Source organism: Akebia trifoliata, chromosome 8 (assembly GCF_017979445.1).
Source record: "Akebia trifoliata isolate Shusen 1 chromosome 8, ASM1797944v1, whole genome shotgun sequence".
NCBI classification, from domain to species: domain Eukaryota; kingdom Viridiplantae; phylum Streptophyta; class Magnoliopsida; order Ranunculales; family Lardizabalaceae; genus Akebia; species Akebia trifoliata.
In genome coordinates this window covers 4867221-4891996 of record NC_141382.1, presented here as the reverse complement: position 1 = coordinate 4891996, position 24776 = coordinate 4867221, and the positions used below count along the sequence as shown (strand labels likewise).

The window sequence follows — 24776 nt, the reverse complement described above, 5'->3', positions numbered from 1 at the left end:
TATTTATAAAATTTATACTTATCAACAAAAAAAAAAAAAACCTCCTTGATAGTCCTTATTTTTTGAAAGGCATGACTAGACTTCTCCTTCCGAAGACACTACCCAAAAACACTTTAGAGAACCATCTTTGAAACAAGGATAGGACGGGTGCCGCAAAAACACCCATAATGGTTTGAAGGGTGTATGGAATAACTCCAAATTCTCTAAGTAAAACGGTGATGGATTAGGAGGTGATTGATAGACTCACCATTGGCAAGGCACATGGGACAATGAGTGACTATAACAATCCTCCTAGCAATGATGTTTTCTATTGTTAGAATTTTATTCAATGTAGAGGAACAAATAAAGATTGCAACCTTAGAAGGGGCTTTTGTCCCCTGTATGATGGTAATGGAAACTCGGACGTGGAATGCGGAAGGCCAGATACAAGTGAGTGGTTAAAAGATTTGATTAAGAACATACTATACCTAGAGCAGATGTACGTTCTACGATCCTTACCCTCTACTAGAACTGAGATATAGGAAATCTCATACAGGAGATTGGCAACAGATTGAACCTCCCAATTGTTAAACTTCCTCTTGAATCCAAAATCCCAAGAGATCTCCTCACCCCATTCCGATCTATGCATTCAACAATGGGTATCTTCTATTATCAGATATGGAGAACAAATTTGAGAATTTTGAAGAGGCAAAGAATTCCACCTATGATCCTCTCAAAACTGAAATGTAGATCCTATATGTACCATAAAAAATAGTCTTTTGTGGAACAAGGGGAAGACATTGGGTATACCTTTCCACGCACTACATCTATAAGAGATCCCATTTGTCCACTTTCCCAACCCGAAGGAACTGAACTTTGTTTAACAGATATTACCCCTTTCCAGTCATTGATCATTCTACCTTATACCTCCAAATCCATTTTGCTAATAATGCTTCATTTATAGATCTAAATTTCCCGAACCTCCCAATTTTTCTAGTTTGTGTACCAATTTCGACCTCATGGGATTTAACTTCCGAATGTCTTGATGAACCCATTTCAAAAGAAATCCCGAATTATTTTTTTATGATAAGTAAAATCCCGAATTAATTTATATTCCATACTTTTAGGCATTGTGAGAATTTTCATTTGGTTTTAAGGTGACAGTTACATCTACTTTTGTTTTTCTCACTGTTATTAGATATTTGATTTTGGCAATGTAGATGTTCATCGTGAAGTCACTCTTTGATTGGCTCATCCTAATAGTGTGATTTACATTTGTAAATAATTTAGACTCCTATTACATATCTGTTGACTCTGGTCTTTTATGATTCAATAGATCTGTTTTATTGTCACTGTTTTTCTCTTTGATTTTCACCAGAAAAATTGACATTTTAATAACTACTTCTGCTTTTATGTCTTTTATGCTTTTGGAAATAAGGGAGAAAGCAGATCGCCCTTTTCGTTGCCTTGATTGCCAGTATAGGAGAGAGCTGGTTCGAGTATATCTGACAAATGTAGAGCAAATTTGTCGGCGTTTTGTTGAAGAAAGAAGAGGCAAACTTGGGAAGCTAATTGAGGACAAAGCTAGGTGGTCAAGGTATGAATCTATATGTCAGAATTATGAAACTGATAAATATTTGGACAGTAATTGTTTTTGTTAAACCATTCAAAACATTGAAGTGATGTATTTTGGGATCTACCAAATTAAGTGGTCTTGTGCATTGCTGGTTCCAAGTCTGCACTTCCACGTTTCCATTTCATTTCTGTATGTTTTAGCCTAGATGTCTTTGTATCCCGAGATACTGGAATGAAACAATTTTGTTTTGAAGCATGCATTTTTCACTATCTTTTGGTAAGTTTTAATTGTATCCATTTGTCCGGTATTTGGTTTGGCTTGTGATGCATACCGTGACATAGTGGTACAATCAAAAGTTATTCTCACAATCATTGTTTTGTAATGCTAATGTATGAGCGAGATGTTTCACTATCCACAATCTTGAGGCTAAGGCATTAGCTAATTACCATGGATTTTTTTAAGTAGATAAGTAATTGGATGTGCAAATAAATAAATTTTAAAAAAGCTAATAAAAAAGAAAACTTAGGGAAATATTAAAGAAAAAAAAGAAAAGTTATGACAATTCACAATTCCACATTACAAAGTTTAATATCCAAACTCATCAATATCAAATTATATAATGTCACATCTAAAGTTTCATACTTTTCAACTTTCTAAGGAGGAGAAATAGAGCATAAGTTTGGCATATGGAGAAACATAGAAATAGTGAAAAAAAACAGAACTAATGAAATAAAATGAGCCTGTGATCATATGTAAGTTGAATGTAATATGAAGGGACCACCTTGGTGAGGTGGTAAAGTCTTATGTGTGGCAATACCAGACCTAGGATCTGAACCATAAAAATGTTGCAATTGTGAAATGATATAAAAAACTGAGAAAAGTACAACATATTCCCATAATGCATTTGCCTTTGTCAAAATATGCCAAAAAGAGACGAACTTTACAATTAAATCAAGAAAAATGAAATATGACATTGATGCACTAGTAATAGAATATGACTTGGATGAAGATGATAGTGACCATATAACCAATAAAACATAAGATATTTATGATGTAAATGAGGATGACATTGATTTTGATGTTTTTGAACAGTTGATGAATCCTAACTCGAACTTATGATTTTGTATATATTTTTTTTATATTTTGAACAATATAAATCTTGCCTATATTGTGGACCTATGTTACTTCTTGTGCATGCATGGATGAAATCAATATCTATATATATTTTTTTGTTAAATAAAATCAATATGGGGGTTGGTTGGTAATTGATTATTATAGTTCAGTATGATATTTAATAATATAACATGAGAATACCGCTTAGTAGGAACAAGTACACTGTGTTAACCGTAACTTGATTTTTTCCCCCTTTTTTTTCTTCAATTTTATTATGTCCCGATGTTATTGAATTTTCCTCTGGCTGACTTATTTCCAAACTCCTAATTGGTAACTATGTATATAATAACTTTTTCCTGTTGGTAGTCCCTATGATATCCTCCATTAGACTGTTTCCTCCCTAGTTTATTTTTTAGGACCTACCGAACTGGAAATAAAGAAGATGATTGTTGGGAAGCATTATGCTGGGTGGTCTTTGCATATTGGATTCATATGCCTGATTTTCTCCTTCAATCAGTAGTTTGAAATCTAGGGCTACTCCATTCGTATGCTAGGTTTAGTCATTTTTTTTCATTCCTTAGTTGCATTTTACAGTTTCAAGTCCATAAGTCTTGGAGTGTGGACTATAGCCAGTGTGAAACATGTCGGTAAAACGTATCCATCCGGTTTATTAATAGAAATGATCCACACTTACATATTTATGGTCATTGTTATTTGGGTTTATCTTAGGAAATCCAAAGTGAGGTCTCTGAATCCTTATGGATTTAATGCAAGATTAATACTCAGTTTGGGGTAGTTATAGAAGATACTTAACTAACAACGGCAAAAATACTTAATCTCTTCCCTTCAAGTTTATAGCATTACTGAAATTTGGGGTAGCTATAGAAAAGATATTAACTAACAACAACAAATTATATATCTACCAAGTGCTAACAACGTTATAACGTCAAATATCTACCAAATGAGGGTCATAACATAGCAACTAAATTACCCAAAGTTTCATCAGAAAGATACTACTAAACCTTAGTCTTTTATCTATTTAGCATTTAGGAATCAATTCTATTCAGATTTTTCTATTTGACCAACATCATTATCCTCAAATGAACATCCATGGAATCCCCAAAATGTTGTTGGATCCCAATGCTACAATATACCATTCATACAAGCTCTAGCTTCAAATCATTGATCAATAATAGACGAGGTGTATCTCAATACTATATATTACTACGATTAAATTACATGTTATTTATATATAGATTGCCCCAAATTTGCATGCCTTTATTTCAATTCAAAATCAGCTCTCTTCGATCAAAATAAGTTACTAAAGAGCATTAAGTAAATCACTTGGACTATATTTTTTGGATGGAATCTTTACACTCTTTATGAATAGATAGCCTAAATGGTTTTTTTTTTCTTTTTTTGTACCAAATATCATAGGAGGTTGTTGTTGGGGGTAGCGGTCATACGTAATCGTTTGTTTGTTTTTTTTCTCGGGACTAGTCATATGGTTGGCTTGGAAAGTATCAGGGGTGACCTTGAGTTTCATTCCATGTCTTTATATTGGATGTAAATAAATTGAGCTTACTTGTAAATAAATAGATTGATCAAATCCATTTGTGTTTGGACCCTTGAAACTCTAGGTCACTCCTGATACTTTCCTAGCCAACTATATGACTGACCCTGAAACTCATGGTCTAGACATGGATGGATTTGATCAGTCTAATCCAATATAAGACATGGAATGAAACTCAAGGTCACCCTTGATACTTTTTAAGCCAACTATATGACTAGTCCGAGAAAAAATTCAGATGAGGGTAAAATTATGGGTGACCCAAGAATCGGTTAAGAAATCGGGTATTGTTATCCGCTTAAAACTTGGGTAAAATTTTGGATTTGGGTATCATCCTAAAATTCGGGTAAGAAATCGGGTATGGGTGATTGGGTGTGTATATATCAAATTCGGGTATGGAGTCGATAGAAGTCTTACTTGACTCACACCCCACTCGCTGCCAGTCCTAGGAAAAATTGAAGAAAAAAAATGGGGAAAAAGTCAAGTTAGGGTTAAGACTGTGTACTTGTTCCTACTAAGTGGGGTTCTCATGTTATATCATTAAATATCATATTGAACTATAATAATCAATTACCAACCCCCATATTGATTTTATTTATCAAAAAAAAAAAAAAAACCATATTGATTTCATCCATGCGCACAACAAGCAACACAGATCCACAATATAGTCAAGATTTATATTGTTCAAAATGTTAAAAAAGATGCAAAATCGTAAGTTTGAGTTAGGATTCATCAACTGGTCAAAAACATCAAAATCAATGTCATCCTTATTAACATCATAAATATCTTATGTTTTATTGGTTAAATGGTCGTCACTGTCATCTTCATCCAGGTCATATTCTCTTACTTGTGCGTGTTTCTTGAGTCGTAAGCTTTCATGTCTCTTTGAGTACCATGGCTGCCTTGGGAAGGAGGAGTGCTGCTTCTAAGATCCTCAAGGTGTCTTATGAGAGCCTCTCCCAGAGGTAAGACTCTTAACACCTTTGAAAACACAGCTTTTTTTTTAAATTCAAAGAATGTCAACCTAGCCATGCCGAGCAATGTCCTGTGATGGGTTACCAAATTTGAGTTATTTTCATTATACTATGTTTTATATCATAATTAATCAATTGATCCAACTGAATTGCATTTTCTTATGAATTGATTTATATATACAAATTTATATGAGACTATCACCTGGTATGGTTGCAGTTTCTGTGCTTTTTGGTCAGAAGTTGACCGAGATGTCAAGAGTCACATGTCCAAGGAGAAAACAGATGCGATCTTGAAAGTAGTTGTGAAGCATTTTTTCATAGAGAAGGAAGTCACATCTACTTTGGTGATGGATTCACTATACAGTGGTCTGAAAGCTCTTGAATGCCAGGGTAAGAGCAAGAAAGGGAGTACCGAACTATTGGACACTGAGGAAACACCTGCTCCTATTGTGTGTGTTGAGGAGGACATGTTTGTTTTGGTTGATGACGTGGTATTACTTCTTGAGAGGGCTTCCCTGGAACCTCTGCCTCCAAAGGACGAGAAGGGTCCTCAAAACCGTACAAAGGTAAGCAATGATATCTATTTGATGTCTTAAACTTTCGAAGGGCGACTCATATGTGTTGCCACTTTATCTTGGAGTTGGTCTATTTTTTTGCTATCCATTTGATGATTGACTTGTTGTCTTATATGTATAATCTGTTCCATTTGATGTTTGGAGTTGGTTTAGTAACTTGGGTCCTATAATCATGAAGTCACAATATCAGACTGGATCCTTGCAGGTTGCTTTATGAAAGCTTACTGCTGGTCTGTGTATGAATGGTTTCAAATGTTGAATTTGGATTTCATGTCTTTTATCTTCGAATTGAATTCGTTAGTGTCAGGCACAAAAATCTTTTTGTTCTAATACTTGTTTCTTCCTCACTAATTAACTAAGCATTTAACATAGGGTAAATTACATGTTGACCCCTTAACCTATTGATAATTTCACTTATCTCGCTAGTCAGAAATTGTGTTAGTGTTCCAATGCTATTTTACCATTTTGACCCACTAATTTTTATTTTTTTCACTGTAAAAATAATTTAATTTTAAAATGGCAAAATCCCAAACTGAATAAAACTTCACTTTGGTGATTCCCCCATTCTCAACTTCTAATGCTATTTTGGTGATTCCTTCTTTCTCAACCATTAAAAAGGGTAAAATAATCTTTATTAAAAGTAAAAAAAAATGCATTTCTAAAGTGTTTTATTGACAAAAGGGGTTTAAGTGAATCCTTTTGATAACTTTAGGGGAGATAAGTGTAATTGTGAAAATGTTAGGGGGTCAACATATAATTACGCTAAACTATAAGGGGTCAAAGCGTAATTTACCCTTTAACATAATATAAAAGAAAATATTAGGAAATGACAAATCAAAAAATTTAACCTATCTGATCAATACTTTCTCTGAGTAATTATTTAACTTTCTAGTTTTCAGACTATTGTCTTCTTTGCCTCTGATATTCTTTTACCTAATATTTAAGTTACATGATTTTTTCCTTGTGGAATGAATGGGACATTTTAGTTCTTCTCTATATGCACATTAATGTATATATAAAATATGTTGTAGCTGCTTAAACCTTGGAGCAGTGGGTCATTGAGGTCACTTGTATCACGTTCCTATTGCTTAATGACACACTACAATAATAAGCAAAGAATTTGTTGGAAGTTTTTCTTTGTTATGAAGTTTTCATAGTGTTTGTGTGTATACGCGTGGGTTGTGGAATGATTGAAAGTAGCATCATTTGTATGCCTAGCTTACAAATATTGTTAATTCTATTTTTTCATCTCTCTCAACAGTGTAAATATCAGCATATGATCGTGTTTCCTCTACATTTTTATCTTTGTTATGTAGGATGGAAATTCTGGAGAAGACTGCAACAATGATTCCATTGAGCGCGATGAAAGGCGGCTTACAGAGCTCGGTCGTAGAACAGTGGAAATTTTTGTCCTAGCACACATTTTTAGGTAATCTACCTATTGTCCATTTTTTTCTCACTCTTTCTGTTGAATTGGAAATGCCATAATTCTGCAGGCATAGGGTTATCATTGTCATCTTATTGTTGTTCAAGTTGAGTGTTTCATCTTTTGGAGATGGAGTGATATTTTCTTGTTAAAAAACATATAATCATATTTTAATGACTACAGTTTTAATAAGTTTTTAAGAATTATTTACTTGGGTTGTTGTTAGAAGGAGATTCCTTTGATTACCATTAGTGATGGACAAGGGGTGGTTGATGCAGGACAATGAGGGAAGAAGAGGAAATATGGGGAATTAGGAAATTTGGTTTAGGATTGGGTTTAAGAGTTTGATTTTGGTGATTTTGGAATTGGATTAAGGATTTGAACGACAATAGGAAGAGAGTTTCTAAAATCCCAAATGGCTATATGTTGAAATGTAAAGCTCAAAGTTTTCTAATTACAAGATTTTGAAATTACAATTAGGGAAAGTTTTAGGGTATTTGGTTGCGGTTAAGTGATAGGGTATAGGGTAGATTAATTATGACCTTTTGCAAGTATGACCACAATCCTAATGAAAATGGTATGGTTAAATGTTTATAGGATAAGGAAAGAATTAAGGTTTAAAGATTTGGAAAAGATATCAATGAAATAAGGGTTAAAGTAAATGGCGAAGGGCTGAGGTTGGTAGGTTTCAAGAATCGAGAAAGGGGTTTTAAGAATCAAGTATTCTAGAAAACAAGAACAAGGAAGTAAAAGAAAATCAAGAAAAACAAAAGTAAAAAAAAGATAAATAAAGATTAGAAGAAAAAAAAGAAAGGGATAGAAAGATAGAACCTTGGAATCACACTAAGAATGGTGGAGAACTCATTTCACTTCATGGAAGAAACTCATTCTTTATTCTTCAAAATTTTTGTTTAAAAAAAACTCCTGATACAATCTATATAAAGAAAATAAATCAAGAATCCTAATCAAATTAAAATATCAAATAAATAAGTTTATTTTCGTAATTTTCTCTGCTTATTTTCCAACCCTAATAAATTTAAGGCTATGTTTGATTATACAGAAAATTAGGCGGAAATTGCAATTATGTGGAAAATTGCTATTTGCAAGTGTTTGGTGCGTCAAAAATTAGAAAATTGCAGGGAAAATGATTTGCCAACACGCGATTTTCCTTCTTTAGGCAAATCATTATCTTACCCCCCCTCCCCCCTCTAGAAAATGATTTGCCATCACACTAGCATTAAAAAAAATAAGATCATAGTTTTATTTGTAAAATAAATATTTAAATTGTTAAAAATTAATTCTTTTGATATATTTTTTTTATATTAGCTTAGTTAATCGTTTTTTTTTGTAAATTTCTGATTAAATAAATATTTTTAAATTACTTCAATATTTGTTTTGTAAATAAAATTAAGAGTTGCTATTGGCACCCCAACTTTTATTGATTACACCCTAGAGAAAAAAAGAAAATCATAAATAAAAGTTGGGGTGCCAATCGAAACTCTTAGTTTTTTGCCAGATTATTATCTTTTTTTTTTTGGTTTAGGAATTTATATGTGCTTTATCATAATTGTAAACAACTACTGAATTTTTTTGAACGAGTGTTATAATGTTGAGATTATAATTTGAGCCAAACCTTTGTAATGTTTGAAGAGTGTGTTTTAATCTTTAAATGGGGGGTGACATAATTTAAGAAATTGCGGTGTAGTATTTAAAGTTTGGGGTGCCAATAGTAGCTCTCTAATAATCTAAGAAATAATTCTATTTTTCACAAAAAAATGATTTTATCATAATTTTTTTATATAATTATCACAAAATTCAAATTAAAACAATATTTTTTTTATGCAACTCTAACAACAAAAATAATTTTCCAATTTTTTTTTTCAAGTTGTGCTCAAACAGTAAAAAATATTTGCCAGGTAATATTTTCTTTGCAATTAAACACACTAAATAATAGACAAACTAAAGTTACTAACTACCTCTAGATATTATACTAAGATCATGGGCCAATAAAACATTAAAATTAGCCCCAAAGACATAAAATTAAAGCCTTAAAAAAAACCTAATCTAAAATAATCCTTAATGATAAATCTAGACCCAAATAAGTGAAAAATAATTACAAATTTTCCATCGAAATCTTTAACCGTTGACTTGATTTGTGTTCCGCATTAGTGGTAACGAAATTCTTGGAAGGATTGCCAATGTGGCCAATCTATCTAAGAAGGGGTTGATCTCTGTAGTGAAGAGTAGTGCAAATATACCATCTTTATATAAAGGAAATCTTTGCCTTGACCTGTGTCCTTATTAGTGTACATTTGCATTACTCATTAGCTACAGTGAAAAAGAATCATAATTTTCTTAGGTTTATCTATGTTTTAATGCACTATTAATGCGAAACACAAATCAAGTCAATAGTCAAGGGTTCCGACTAAAAATTGTAATTATTTAGGTTCACTTATTTTGGTCTAGATTTTTATCGTTTGGGATTATTTTAGATTAATTATTTATTTAGTTTTCTGTTTTAGGACTTTAATTTTATGTTTTGAGGGCTTATTTTCATGTTTCATTGGCCCATGGTCTTAATATAATATTTAGGGGTAGTTTAGTAACTTTACTATGTTTTTTATTTAAGTTTATTAGGGTATGAAAATTAGGAGAGAATTTCGAAAATTAGGTTTATTTATTAGGTATTTTAGTTGAAGTAGGATTCTTGATTTATTTTATTTATATAGTTTGTATTAGGATTTTTTTTATTAATGGTTACGGAGAATTTTGATGAATAAAGAACGCGTTTCTTTTATGGAGTGAAGTGAGTTCTCCACCATTCTTGGTGTGATTCCAAGGTTTTCTCTTTTCTATCATCTTCTAATCTTTCCATATATCTTTTTTTTTTATTCTTTTTTTTTTTTTTTTTTGATTTTCTTTAATCTTGATTTCTTGAAATCCCTTTCTTGATTTTTGATTCTTGAAACTTACAAACCTCAAGCCATAATCCTTTCTCCATTTTATTAACTTTAATCATTATCCTATAAACCTTGCCCTAATCTTAATTTCAAAATGTGGAAAATTTTGTGTTTTACATTTCAAAATATAGCCAATTGGGATTTTGGAAACCCTTTTCCTATTGTCGTCAAAATCTTGATCCAAAATCCAAAACCAAATTTTCCTAAATTTCCCATTTTCTTTTCTCCCCTCACCGTCCTGCATCAACTATGTGGATCATCCCAACAAATTTAATGTTGGAAAGAAATCACAGTCAATTTATGCCGACATACAGTTCTACCCTATCTCCTTTGAATCCGTGGGGTAAAGCAATCGTGGAATTCTACAGTTATACTTTTTCGAGTGAGACCATACAACATGTGAGTTATATGGTATTATGATCTTCTAAATGTGATGAACTAATCTGATTTGGAATATTTTTTAGTTGGTTATTTTTATTCCTCTTTTCCAGCTAAACTAACTGTGTTGCTTTCATGTTGCAGTAATAGAATTGAAGTTGCGTACCAGGAAGATGTTGCCCTGAAGAGGCAAGAAGAGCTTATACAGGAAGAAGAGGCAGCAGGGCAAGCTGATACTGGGAAAAAGTTGAAACGTGGAGCAGCTGAAAAGGAAAAGAGATCTAAGAAAAAGCAGGTTTGTTAATAAAATCATATTTTAGAGAACTGTGGATCCTTTTTTCCTTCTGTTTCACTTTGCAGAGTGGGAAAAGTATGAAAGACAATTATAAATGAAAGCATTGGGAAAATGTATAGGTTAAGGGAAAGTCAAATGAAATGGTTTGGTCACATGCAACTAAGGCTTATTGCAGCCCCATTTTGAAGAAATCTGTAAGTTGAAGGTTCTTAAAGAGTGCAGAGCAGGCCAAAAAGAATGAGGATTTGAGGCAGTGAGAGTGGATGTTAACACATTAAAATAACATAGGACATGGGGCATTGAATGAAGGATTAGGATTCCTTCATCCAACCCAACATTTTTGTGATAATGATGCATGACCATGTGAAATGTCTTATGATGATGAATCTGAGATCATACTTAATTAAAATAAGCTATGCAAACATAAATCACCATCTTATGCAATCATAGATAATGAAGATAATTTAATAGGCAGTCAAAACAGTCTTAAGGGCAATTCTATAGTAATAGCAATTCAAGCACTAAAAATAGGTTCTAACGGAGAAGTCTTCCTCTAGCCAAGGGGTTCAATTAGATGCTTAATATAGGTTTCTAAGATTAATTTCAATGCAGAACAAGCCAAAAAAGTAGCGCCGATTTGTTGGGCAGCAAGTTAACCCGGTTTGGAGAAGTTTTAAGCTAAAAAAAACGGGAGGCGATTAGGTTTTGGGTTGCTGCTTAGTGCTGGACAACCTGGATGGCAAGTAGGGCTTGGAAAAAAAGAAGGTTTAAAGGGGTTTGGAGTGATGCGATTCGGGTAGGGTTTCAATGGAGAAAGGAATTTCAATGGGGTTTTGCAGTGGAGAATGGAGCGGCTAGGGTTTAATGGTGTATAACAATCTCAAAACAGAAAAATAGTGGGAGGTTGAGGGAGAAAAAAAATGTAAACCCCCCCCAAATAAATATGTACTTCGATAGTGAATCGATAGAGAAGAAGATTGTTACCTTAGACTCTTCCAAAAATAGCCTCACGTCATTCTCATTGTTGGGAATATATATATATATATATATATATATATATATGATCTATAAAGATAGTTTTATTGATAAGGAAAACGAAGGGGGTCGAGAAGACCAACCCAAAAAAGGTAAAAGCGACAAGACAGGAAATGGAAAACAACAACAAAACGCGAGTAACAGATTACACTCGCAACAATGAACAAACCCTATCCCATCTCACTACAAAATCTTCGAAGAAAACCCCTTTAAATTCCTTATAAAGTTTGCTCCAAGAGAACATGAGCTCCAAAATCGATAGAACTAGACTATTGTTGGGAATATCAAAGCTCAAACTCTATTTTATTTATCATTAAAGAAAAATTACATCACTAAATATCTATTTAATTTTTTTTCCTAAACCTTAAATCTAATCTCAATCATCCAAATAACACAACAAGATCTAATGGTTGTAATTTTTTTTAAAACAACTTAAATATAACAAAACAAAAAAATACTATTCATGTCCCAATCTTATAACTTTGTTTCTCTTGAATTTTCTACGAAAACTCATTTACAAACTATCCCCAAACATCTATACTAGAATCATGGGCTAATAAAACATAAAAATAAGCCCAAATACTAATTCTAATCACTAAAATAGGTTCTTCTTAATATAAAACTAAATAAAACATGAAATCCAATGACCCAATGGGAAAGGTCAATGAAGAGGTCCTCGTCCATTAAACAGTGCTTGTCAAATACTCCATCCATCCACGACAACTCTAGATGCCTCATCGTCTAGAACAGTGAAGTTTGAGCTCGTGATGTCCTCATGCAGTGTTTTCCAATATCATATGCGGTGATGTGCAATCAACATATGTTGTGTGTATATCCAATCACACAATAGCACATGCGGTCTCATATCTCACACAGATGCTTTTCTTTTAAATAGGAAAGAAAAAAAGAAAAAAAAACAAGAAAAAATTGCAATTATTACGATAATTTTAGATAATATTTTATGCATTCTTTGTAGTTTCAATTTTATTATACATAGACTCAAAAAATTTGGGAAACAAAATCTTGCTTCTTGGATGATGAATTTTTAATTTTTGAATATTGCAAAATCTTTTAATATTGTTTATTGAATCTTGATTCTTGTATTTGAGCTTGATGAAAATGATCGAGTAAAAGATGTAAAAAACATAGTTAGATTGTTAAAAATAAAAAAAAATAGAATTTAGAAGAAAACTAAAATGAGAATGGGAATAGGTAAAATGCTATGGGGTAGAAGAGGAAAGGCAATAAACTTGTTTGGGTATTATTGGAAAAGGGTAGAAAGGTAAAGAAAATAAAGTTGGAGGGGTATTATTAGAAGAGGGGGAGTTTAGGAAAAAGAATCAAGTTGGAGAGGTATTCAAAAGTTTCTTGAAGTTTATTCGGTCTAAGGTGGGAAGAGTAGACATTGTTTGTTTTGGGAAGATCGTTGGTGTGGTGATTCCTTACTTCTAGAGAGATTCCTTGGTGTTTATGCCATGTTTTCTAAGAAAAAGGATGCTTATCTCTTATTTTCTGATTCAAATGACCAGGTTGTGTCCTGGGACTTTGGTTTCAGAAGAAACTTCAACAATTGAGAGTTCCCTTTGGTGGCATCCCTTTTTAGCCTTTTGTCCTCTTTTGCTTCTTCTACTCAATTGGAATATACTTGGATTTGGGTGGGTAGCAAGAATGGGAGTTTCAACATTAAATCCTTTTATTTGTTACTTAGTGCTTCCATGGTTGGTCTTATTTTTATACCCTGGGTTTGGTTCCCTTCGTTACCTTAAATTTTTTTTCTTTTTCTTATGGCTTTCATCTTTGGATAAGTTGCTTACTTCTAATCATCTTAAGGCAAGGGGTGTTATTCTTGTGGACTTATATTTTCTTTGTAAATCCATTGGCAAATCAGTTAACCATCTCTTTATTCATTTCGAGGTGGCTCTTCTTGTGTAGTCTTATTTTCTCTTGTCATTTAATGTTTCTTGGCGTGCCCTTTGCTCGGTCAGTTTAGTGCTTGATGACTGGAAGTCCACAACTTTTTTGGATAGGGAGAGAATTCTTTGGAATTTCGTTCCTCCATTTGTTTGTTGGGGCTTATGGAAGGAAAATAATGAGTGGAATTTTCAAGCAACCGAGCAGTCTGTGCAAGAGATCATTTTTAGTATTGTGGGTCTTTTGTTATTAGTGTAAGCAATTCTCTGAGTTCAAGGGCTTCTCCTTTGAGGACTTCTTGTTTAGATGGGATCTTGTGCGTAAAGGGTGACCCTCTTGTTAGTTCTGGTTGTTCCTTTATTTTTCCCCCGTTTAATCGTTTATTGTTGCGCTCTCGGCTTCTCCTCTTTTCAATAAAGTTTTGTTTATCAAAAAAATAAAGGGGAGAAAAACATTAACGTATTACTCATAAAAAAAATTCAACATATAAAAAGTTTAAGAATTATAAATAAAAATGTATTACATTCGACATTTATTTAAAGTTTTCAATATATTTTTGAGCAAAAGAACACAATTGAATATCTATGCATGATAACATGTTTCCACACATAATTATACATTTTATGATGGTAAAAATTTCTAACGATTAACATATCTTTTGAGAAATATAACACACTAATAAAATAATTAAACATTTATGAAGCAAATCACAAATAGCCATTAGGCCACGAAAATTAAACCAATGAAAGAAAGTAACATTTTCAAAATAGAAGAAAAACATGTTTTTATGTTTTAAACACATTTTTTAATGTTTTAACCACATTTTTTCAAAAGAAAAAAAAGAAATAAGGAAGAATAAGAAATTCATCCTATGTGACCATGTCATATAGAAGAATTGCAAAAAAGTAATTGTCAAGTCTCATTATGAGAGTTTGAAAAATATATATATTAGTAAAATAGTGAATAGATGTAAATGCCCTTACAAAGAAATAAAAGAATAAATAAAAAAAACATCCTTATATCTAATACTCTTCCTCAAGTTGGGGCAAATATATCAATTAAGCCCAGCTTGACAAAATGAGAGTTAGTAATAGAAGGACCAAGAAACTTCGTAAGCATATTAACAAGCTGTTATGAAAAAAAGACAGACTGTCTTAAGAGCATCAGATTGAACTTACTTCCTGAGTAAGTGAGCATCAATCTCTATATGCTTGATTTTTTCGTGAAGAATCGAGTCAGTAGCAAGCATGATGGCAGACTTGTTATCACAAAACAAAGTGAAAGAGTCAGAGATCGAAAAGCCTAGTTCCATCAGCAAAGATCTAAGTCAAGTAAGCTCACAAGTGCCAGGGCCATAACATGATATTCAGGTTCAGTAGAAGAACGGGAAATTACACTTTGTTTCTTATTTTTCCACGAGATTAGATTACCACCATGGAAAGTACAAAAATCAGAGATAGATTTTCTATCTGTAAGAGACTTAGCATAATCAACATCAGTGAAGCAGGACAAATGGGTTGAGCAGTGAAAGAGTAGAAAAGACCAAGACTAGGTCGAGACTTTAAATAACGAAGAATACGATAAACATCATCAAGATGAGAGGTGCGTGGGGCATGCATGAATTGACTAACTACACTAATCACAAATGTCAAATCCAGTCTTGTGTTAGTTAGATAAATCAGGTGGCTTGAGTCTTTGATACGAAGAAGGATCAAATAATAGATCACCGGCTTCTGCATGAAGGCAATGATTCTGATCCATAGGAGAGGAGGCAAGACGACAACCTAGCATATAAGTGTCCTGAAGAAGATCTAATGTGTATTTGCGTTGAGATAACGAAATACCATGACAATAGTGGGCCATTTCTATCCCCAAGAAGTATTTTAGTGGACCCAAGTCCTTAACCTAAAAAACATGGCCTAATAACATCTTAACTCTATCAATCTACTGTGCATCATCTCCAATCAATATAATGTCATCTACATAAATCAAAACTATAGTGCAACGGCTAGTTACTCCTCGACGACCAAAGCAAGTATGACCTAAGTGGCATCTAGAAACTCCATTGGTAAAACGACCTCATAAAAATGTTGAAACTAAGCTCGAGGAGACTGCTTTTGGACATACAAAGATTTAAGAAGACGACATACTTTCCTAGAATACTATCTCTAAAAACGAAACCCAAAAGGGGGGTTTATATAGATAACTTTAGTCAGATCACCATTCAGAAAGACATTTTTTACATCGAGCTGGTGAAGAGGCCATGAATGACAAGTAGCTAAAGTGATCATGAGGCGAACAGTAAAAAGTTTAGCGACGAGTAAATGTCACTCCGAAATCCTTGTCTAGAGCCTGTGTAAATCCCTTACCAACTAAACAAGCCTTGTATCGGTCGACGATGCCATCTACGAGATACTCGACAATGAAAATCTATTTACAACCAATAGTCATCTCCTTAGATGGAAGAGAAGCAAGCTCCCAGGTGTGATTCTTCTGCAAAGCATCCATTTTAGTTATTATAGTTCTAGTCCACTTAAGGTCTCGTAAAGTCTCTGATACAAATCGAGGAACTCGAATAAACTCAGTGGTAGTCAGGTAGGCTTGATAAGGAGAGAGTCCCTGATAAGAAACAAACTAGACAATAGGATGAATAGTAACACACCTTTGCTTACCTTTGCAAAGTGTAATAGGCAAATGAAAGTCAGAAATAGAAGGAATAGGAGTAGGATTGGGTATACTGAGTCCAAGGAGGAAGTTGGCAAGATTGGAGAGGGAAGAGGGCGATGAGAGTAGACTTTCAAAGATGGCAAATATGAAGTTGGATCCTGTAAAGAGTCCTGCAAAGAAGATGAAGGTGGAGAAAAATAAAGAGGGTAGTATTACAGGAGAAGGCTCCTGCAAAGGAGAAGGGTCCTGTAAAGAAGATGTAGCACCAAAATAGGGAACATTTAAAAAAAATGACATCCAAATAATGAATTACACGATGAGAAAGGGGATCATAATAGCGATACCCCTTTCACATAGAAGAGTTACCCAAGAAAACACAACGAATGGCTTTGTTATCTAATTTTGTGCGATGAGGAGTCCTGTTCTGAATAAAGCAAGTACATCCAAAAACTCTAGGTGTAATGGGAAAGAGTGCTATTAAGTCTAAGGACGTGAAGAGGCATCTGTTTACCTAAGGTGCGACTCGGAATGTAGTTAAGGAGAAAAATCGTAGTGAGAATTGCTATATTCCAATATAACTTGGGAACATGCATCCCTTTAAGAAGACAATGAACAATGTTTATAAGATGACGATTCTTGTGTTCCGCCATCGCGTTTTGTTCAAAGTGTAGGGACAAGCCAATTGGTGGAGCATACCATGCTCATGAAGATGGGGTCGAATCTCATCAGAAATATATTCTCCTCCGTTATTAGACCTAAGGGATTTAACAGTGATGTTGTATTGGGTCTGAATCATTTTAAGAAAATTAAAAAAAAAAATAGGAATAACCTCAGAATGATAATAGTCATCAATGAAAGTAACATAATATCTATGACCATTAAAAGCAATAACAAGGAAAGGTCCCTTCACATCAGAATGGACTAAATCAAATATTGTATTAAATCGATGCATACGAGGAACATAAGAAGTACGTGTGTTTAGAAAGATCACACACAGAGTATTGAAACTTGTGTCCATTATAAGAAGTTTTTAAAATGGGAAATAAAGAATATAAGTGTCGAAAATTAGCATGTCCTAAATGAGGATGCCATAAATCTAAAGTCTAAGAGGAAAAAGTATGGCCCTTAGAGAGTGGAAGCACAGACGCCGAAACATCAGTAGGTTGAGATCCAAATAGGTAAAACCCATCTCCCTCATACCCCTTGCCAAAAATCCTCTTCAAAGTCAAGTCTTGAAAAATACAATGAGTAGGAAAAAAAGTTACGGAGTAATTTAAAGATTTGGTAATAGTACTCATTAACAAAAGATTAAGAGATGTTAGAAACATGAAACACAGAGTCAAGAGAAAAATTAGAGGATAAGGGGATGGTATCTTTGCTATGGATAGTTGTAAGGGACCCATCAGCAAGGCGAACCTCCTTATGAGTAGTAGGAAAAATAAAATAGGTAAAATGGCTGGACTCACTAGTCATGTGATCAGAGGCACTAGAATCAATTACCCAAGTCAGAGGAGTAGAGCCAGACTAAGTAACATGTAATGCAGAAAATGTACTTGAGGGCATGGTAATTGAGGCCACAATTGACGATGAGTGAGTCTGAGCATGGATTTGATCTCGTACAATAACAACAATCTGAGTCTAGAGTTGTTGCAAATCAATAGTACCAAGGAAAGTAGAGGTATCAGTGGGAGGAATAGATGATGACTTCACAACAACGGCCCAAGGAGTATACTTTTCCAAAGAGGAAGTGGCAGAAGATTGAAACAAATGGGGATTGAGCTAAAAGCAGCGGGCTTTCTCATGGCCAATCTTCTCACAATGACTGCAAGCAAGACCACTCCCTTTATCTCGGCTACGATCTCGACTCCCAGATCCCTGAGTACGAGAGTCAGAAAAACCTAAATTGGCTACTAGAGCCATCTGATCTATAGCTGGAGTAGAGATAATGCCAAGGGCTTGAGTCTGAGAAGGAACTACATGGCGACGACACTCATCACTATCAATAGTCGCAAATGTCTCAAATAAAGAGGGTGAGGGTGTAGTGTTAAGGATCTATGTCCAAAGTGCTTTGAACTCAAGACGTAAACCCATGAGAAACTAGTATGTCTGGTGTCTAGCAATCCGCGTTACCATAAACCTAGTTGCCTCTGGAGATAGCTCAACCATGGACTCATAGTGAGAGAGTTCCTTCCTGCGAGACTGAAGGAATCCAAAGTAGTCAACTACACCCTCTGAGAAATTGGTATGTCTGGTGTTTAGCCCATTGAAGTTTTTAAAAAAAAATACTGAAGTTCAAATCTATAAAAGAAACAAACTTTATAGCGGCAGAAATTTGCATGGGCCGGTGTATTTGTGTAGTTACGATTTACAAGACCTTTTAAAAATATTGAAAGCTTGATTTTACCATTTCTTTAGATAGGATGAACTAGATTTTGTTTATCAATTTTACTTTAACTAAGAGTGGATTGAGATATTTTGTGTAGTTGAGGGTGAACTTTAGGAAACCTAGAATCCTTTATCAATGGATACAATGGTTAATGCGGAACGCAACCGATGAGAATTGCTATAATTTTATTTTGCCAGTGGCGAAATCTTTCCAGTCGAGGAGAATTGATGGAGACATCAAATCTTGAAGAGTATATTTTAGTTTTTATTTAGAGTTTTATTTTAGGGCTTTAATTTTATGTTTTTAGGACTTATTTTCATGTTTTATTGACCTATGGTTGTATTATAATATTTAGGGGCAGTTTAGTAACTTTACTTTGTCTTTTATTTAAGTTTATTAGGGTTTGAAAATTAGGAGAGAAAATTACGAAATTAGGTATTTTAGTTTTATTAGGATTCTTGGTTGATTTTCTTTATATATAGATTGTATAAGGGTTTATTTATAGAGAATAAAGGGAATAAACATAAAGTTTCTGTTTTCTTTTGAAAGTTGGTGCATTCAAAATGAGTTGATGCCATGAAAATCATTGAGGTGATTTCAAGGTAAATATCAATTTTTTTTTTCTTTTCTTTACTTTAATCTTCTTCTTACCATCTATCTTCTTTTTTTATTTCTAAGAAATTAAGAAACCATCAAGAACCCTTTAATCCTTTCAAGAAATCTTGAATTCTTGATTATTGAATTCTTGAAATCTTGGGTTCTTTAATCTTGATTCTTGAAACTCCTTCTTGATTCTTGAATTCCCCTTCTTAATTCTTGAAACCTACAAACCTTTAACCCTTTTCTCTATCCTACAATAATTGAACAAAGATTTTCATATTACCTTTTGGGTTTTACCCTATCCTGACCCAAATCGTAAACCCAATCTCAAATCCTTAATACCAAATCAAATCCTTAACTCAATCCCCAACCAAATTTTCCTAAATCCCTTTTTTTTAAAATCAAATTCCATTTTCTTATCTCCCCTCATCATCCTGCATCAATTGTTGTTATTATTCATTGGCCAACCATCATTTACTATGATAAGCCTAAAATTTGCATAGAAGGAAACTAAGATTATCGGTCAATCATCGTATTCGCCCCTTGGTATCCCACATCCCTTTTAGGATGGGTCTAGTCACTACAGTTGCGTGCTTTGACCCATGAAAGTTTTCCAATGTGCAACAGGGTAAATTAGGAAGCCACCCAGTTTCAAACACACGACCAGAGGGAGCAAAACCCCGTCTCTAGTTTTACGACGGACTGAACCCCTCGGGGCTGACCATCAACTTATTTCTTCATGTGAACTCTTACCCCTTTTTGTTTTGTTCTAATTTTTTTTCAGGGTAAGCATAGGCGCAAAGGAAAGGATAAAAGAAAGGATGAAAAATCTAATGTGGCAATACAGGACCAGCGGCAGCGAGAGAGTTATATTGAAGGAAGAACTGTTGAAGGCTTTTCTGTTAAGCGGGCACAATCTGTTCTTGAAAAACCTGAACCATTGGAAGGTGGCGTGTCTGATACAGGAGATGATGTTGCCGAAGCAATTCAGCCTGAATTAGAGGACGAAGATGCTACTTCTGTCAATTGGGATGCACGTACAGCAGCAGTTCACCTTGCCACAGAAGCTGATAGTGGAACTAGTGGCTTACCTTTCCAAAATGGACGGAGTAAGAAGAGCGTGTCAGTGAAGGATGACAGTTCTTCAACATGTTCTACAGACTCAGTCCCATCCGTGGTGCAAGATTCCTACAAATGGAACACTGCACTTAACTCCAAAAGCCAAACATCATCTAGGAGGTAACAACATCAAGCCCGGTTTTATTCTCATGCGATTTGGAAGGAATCTTTGGAATCTATTTTAGCATGTAATTTTTCTTTGTTTTTTTTTGGCAGAAGAAAGGACCAATGTGGTAAAAAGACACATGACTGGCCTGGTTTGGCCCTTGACACAGATAATCAGCCATCTGTGCCTATTGCAGATGCAGGGCGTCTACATGATTTATCTCAAAGTTGCAAGGCTGGTGGACCTGAATCTGTTGCTGTTCTCTCCTTGAAAGATCGGGTTCAATGGCTTGAGCACCATTTGGTTGAGAAGGTGAAATTAAATAGTATCAAAATTTTTTTTTGTTGTAATAGGGGAATTGAAGCTGAAACATATGATGATTGCTCTAGGAATTTATAAACCAAAGATCATGCATGGACAAGCACACTTGCACATAGACCCATATACTGGAATTTATAAGCCTAGGTTCCATGCATACTTGCACATAGACCCATATGGTGGCACATCTTAGATGACCAATTATACTATAAATCCCTTATTCTGAAACTTTTAGGCTGTCAACTTTCTTCAGAATCCTGACATTGTAGGTTCTGAGTCCCTTGAAGTTGGGCTTATGGTGCTATCTGGATTTCTTTCAATTCGATTTTTATTGAATCATGTAATTTTCTCATGCCGAGTAAAGTCCCAGATTCAAATGAAACCTTTTATTTTCACATTTACTTCATGGATTTTGGTTCTTTAGTTATTTAATTTGCCCCCTTTAGAATCCCTACATTCATTGTTCAAAGGTTAAACTTTGTAGAATTTTATTTGTTACACTGATGGGCCTTTACTGAATCCTTGTATCAGGAAGAAGAACTTGTTACATTGCAAAAGAAGTTGGATGTCAAAGATCCGGTCGATGTCGAGAGACCCTCCCAGCAAAGTACGGCTACACAGGGCGTCACTACCCTAGCCAGACCAGTAGCAGTTAGGGAGACTTATTCGAATGGCCCCCGAAATGTTGAGAAAGTGATTTCATTGAGAACACCGTCACCACATATCCCCATTTCGAAACCGGATGTTGTTCAAAAGCCGACGATTCCATCAAAGTCTACATTCGCACTTACTGAAAAGTCAACAACTACTCCTGCAATGTCAAGGCCCTCTAGTGCTCCTCTCATTCCTGCTCCAAGACCATCTGATCCTGTTGTTTCCATGGTTCAAACAGCAGCACCATTGTTAGCACGGTCAGTGAGTGCAGCTGAACGATTAGGCACCGAACCCTCTCCTTCACCCCACAGTTATGTTCCTCCTCAGTCATACAGAAATGCCATAATGGGAAAAACCATGGGGGCAAGCTCTGCTGGTTTTACTCCTTGGCCTTCTTCAAGTTCTGCGAGTTCTGCGATAAACCCATCTATGCCATGCTCTAAACCCCTTTCTTCTGCTATGGTATCATCACCGATGCTTCCAACTGAGAGCTTTGCAAGGAAGGATCAAGGCTTGGCTAGGTCAGGCTTTACTTTTGGTTCTGTAACTCAGCAGGTATTCCAGAATCAACCCCTATGTGTTGACGAATGTTCTGAGCCGGATTCTATTAGGATGCATTGTGATCCATCCCTGTTAAGTGACCTTCAAAATCTTGATATCCATGGCCCTTCTAGCAGTGGGTCCAGAGCATATTTAACTAATGAGTTGTCTCGTCAGGCACAAGGTGTGTCGGCCGATGACTTTCCCCACCTTCATATGATCAACTCCCTTTTTGATGAGGAGCACAACTTTGGAAGGAGTGTAGACTTCAACAATCAGAACAACGGGCATCATCGCAACTCATTGAATCGGCAATTTACTTTTCCTGGTGACATGGCTATGTCAGCTGACACTAATTATAGCAGGTTTGGTCAGCCGGCTAGCTACCATGATGATGGGGTGCATCGGGTCTATTGTCCTTCCAGTGGCCCTTCTGATGGGCACATTGGTCTATCTTCCTATGTAAATGGACAGATTGATCGGGGAGTGAGTCTAAACCAATGGCCACTGAGTGGTGCTCATGTCTCTATGCTTGGTACGAGGAATACAGAGGGTGATAGTTTCCCATATCAGGTGCCAAATTATTCAAATATGGTGCATGGGGTAGACGGTTATACTATATTCCGTCCGTCAAATGGACAATGAATTTGGGGGGGGGGGGGGGGGGGGGGGGTTGAGGGTTTGCAAAAGCAATTTGCTTGCAATCTCAATAGGCTGTTGTACGTCGGAATAATTTATTCGATGAAATTGTGAGTCTCAATAGTTTTTGGAGTGAGATTGTAAAGAGTTAATTCTGTCTTGGTTCATTGCTTCCCATTCATCCTTTCTTGCATATGTTATGAAATAATGGAGATTGAAAGCAGCAGCCAGTTCAGCCCTCTTTTGAGGATGTTTTGTACATGGAGAACCAGATGATCTCCTTCAGCCAATTCCATGTGATGCCTGGCTCATCGCATGACCCAAAAAAAATGCTTTATCGCTCACGTTTTGTTAGGGCTTGTGTCCATCTATCTGTGCTTGGCCCAAAATTTAGCCTGATTGTTGATTTTTTTTTATTTTTTTATATAGCATTTTTAGAAGTGCTTGAAATCATAGGTTAACAATGATGAAAAATGCTTAAATCCAACTACTGAAAATGTGTTTTCCATGGGACTTTTCTTGCCTAAACGATGTACAAGGCAGCTATTTTCAGGGAATCTTTAGGAGTGATCTTGCATCTCAGACGTTCATTTGATGGAAATGGAGTCTTAAATATTAAGCCTTCCCTCTGTGGAGCAAATTTTAGTCTGGTGAAACATTTTACTGAAATTTGTTTTGGACAAGAGACTTACTGGGAATCACTAACACTGCTTCACTTCAAGATGTCTCATCCTCAATTCTTTTATTTGTTTGAAAATTTTCCAACTAGAGGTGGTGGCATGAATGTAACACACCTGATGGTTTGTCAATGGGAATTGTGGTACAATCTTCAACATATGGCCCAACGTTGATAGTATTAGGGACAAATGGCAACTATAATCATGGAACAAGTGGTGACGATTGTCTTTTTTGTCATTTGTGGTCTTGCGATATTATGGTGGTGATGTTGGCATGGGTGGTGGTGGTGGGCACAGTGTTGGTGGGGCAGGTGAAGATTTGTTCATCACCAATAAATTCGAATTACTTGTGAATCATCATGCCCCTCTACATTATTATTATTATTTTTTCATCTTTCTTTTTTTTTTTAAAATAACTTGAGATGAATTCACTACCCATTCAGGGTTTGAGCCATCACTAAACATTGCTGTAAAAGTATAATATATCAAAGTCATGTTGCACCAACCTTGTTGAATAATTTAAAAAAATGAACAAAACATTGTTTTTATGGATATCCACATGTTGCAATGAATGTGTGTGTGTGTGTGTGTTTTTTTTTGTTGAGAAAAAATGATTATAGGGGGGGATATTAGTGGATATATAGTACAAGATAAAATGCTTTTGAAAATATATTCTCAATGCTCTTCTGATGTTTTAGTTTAATTCAAAAAATATATATAAATGTTATTGTTAATTCGTAGACATAATTCAGTTTGTTGGTGCCCATTGAAAGTGAGCACAAGGATTCTCTTCACCATGGAAATCATCCTAACTTTGAACTAGAAAAAAAAAAGTTGTAAAACACATCCATTTTCTGTTGAGAACTATATATATGATGTGGTTTGACATTTAAGATAAAATTGAAAACATAAATCTCAAGTATCAAGCAAATGTACCAGTTGCTAAGGTAAGGCGAGAAAAAAAAAGGGGTACAAGTTCAAACATTTATAGGTTTCTTTCTTGCTTTGATACAAAAGATTGCCTTCTCAATTAACTTAATCGGAGCACAAGTTCATTGAAACCCACCTGCCTAGAGTGGGTGGTGGGTTGTATCCCTCACTAATTACAGATCTTGGTTTAATAAACATGGAAATTTTTGGTCTGAAAAAAGGAAAAAGAAAAAGAAACTGAGAGCTTCACACCTTCATCGTGACAACCAAGTGAAAACTGCCACCAAAGGGAGCATGAATGCCAAGCCGTAGTTCACCAACGTGTCGACGTCTTCCATTTTCTCTACT

The 24776-nt window shown here is 34.9% G+C and overlaps 2 protein-coding genes across 4 annotated transcripts in view; one reads left to right on the top strand and one right to left on the bottom strand.

The window, feature by feature from the left end:
• Positions 1-23767, top strand: part of LOC147395629 (TNF receptor-associated factor homolog 1a-like) — a 30251-nt gene extending 6484 nt beyond the window's left edge. The window contains exons 7-13 of one of the 2 annotated variants that reach the window (XM_086450338.1): positions 1418-1576; positions 5430-5778; positions 7104-7216; positions 10696-10846; positions 20230-20684; positions 20781-20982; positions 21520-23767. In XM_086450338.1, the coding sequence (XP_086306464.1) occupies positions 1418-1576; positions 5430-5778; positions 7104-7216; positions 10696-10846; positions 20230-20684; positions 20781-20982; positions 21520-22827 (2737 nt within the window). In that variant the 3' untranslated portion in view covers positions 22828-23767. The remainder of the gene's footprint in view (positions 1-1417; positions 1577-5429; positions 5779-7103; positions 7217-10695; positions 10847-20229; positions 20685-20780; positions 20983-21519) is intronic. The other variant, XM_086450340.1, reaches the window with a different exon arrangement.
• Positions 23768-24464: 697 nt separating this feature from the next.
• LOC147395628 (Peptidase C13 family) overlaps positions 24465-24776 on the bottom strand; it is a 6887-nt gene continuing 6575 nt past the window's right edge. For both annotated transcript variants that reach the window (XM_086450343.1, XM_086450344.1), the window contains exon 10: positions 24465-24776. This exon is cut by the window's right edge and continues 47 nt beyond it. In XM_086450343.1, coding sequence (XP_086306469.1) covers positions 24683-24776 — 94 coding nt within the window. In that variant the 3' untranslated portion in view covers positions 24465-24682.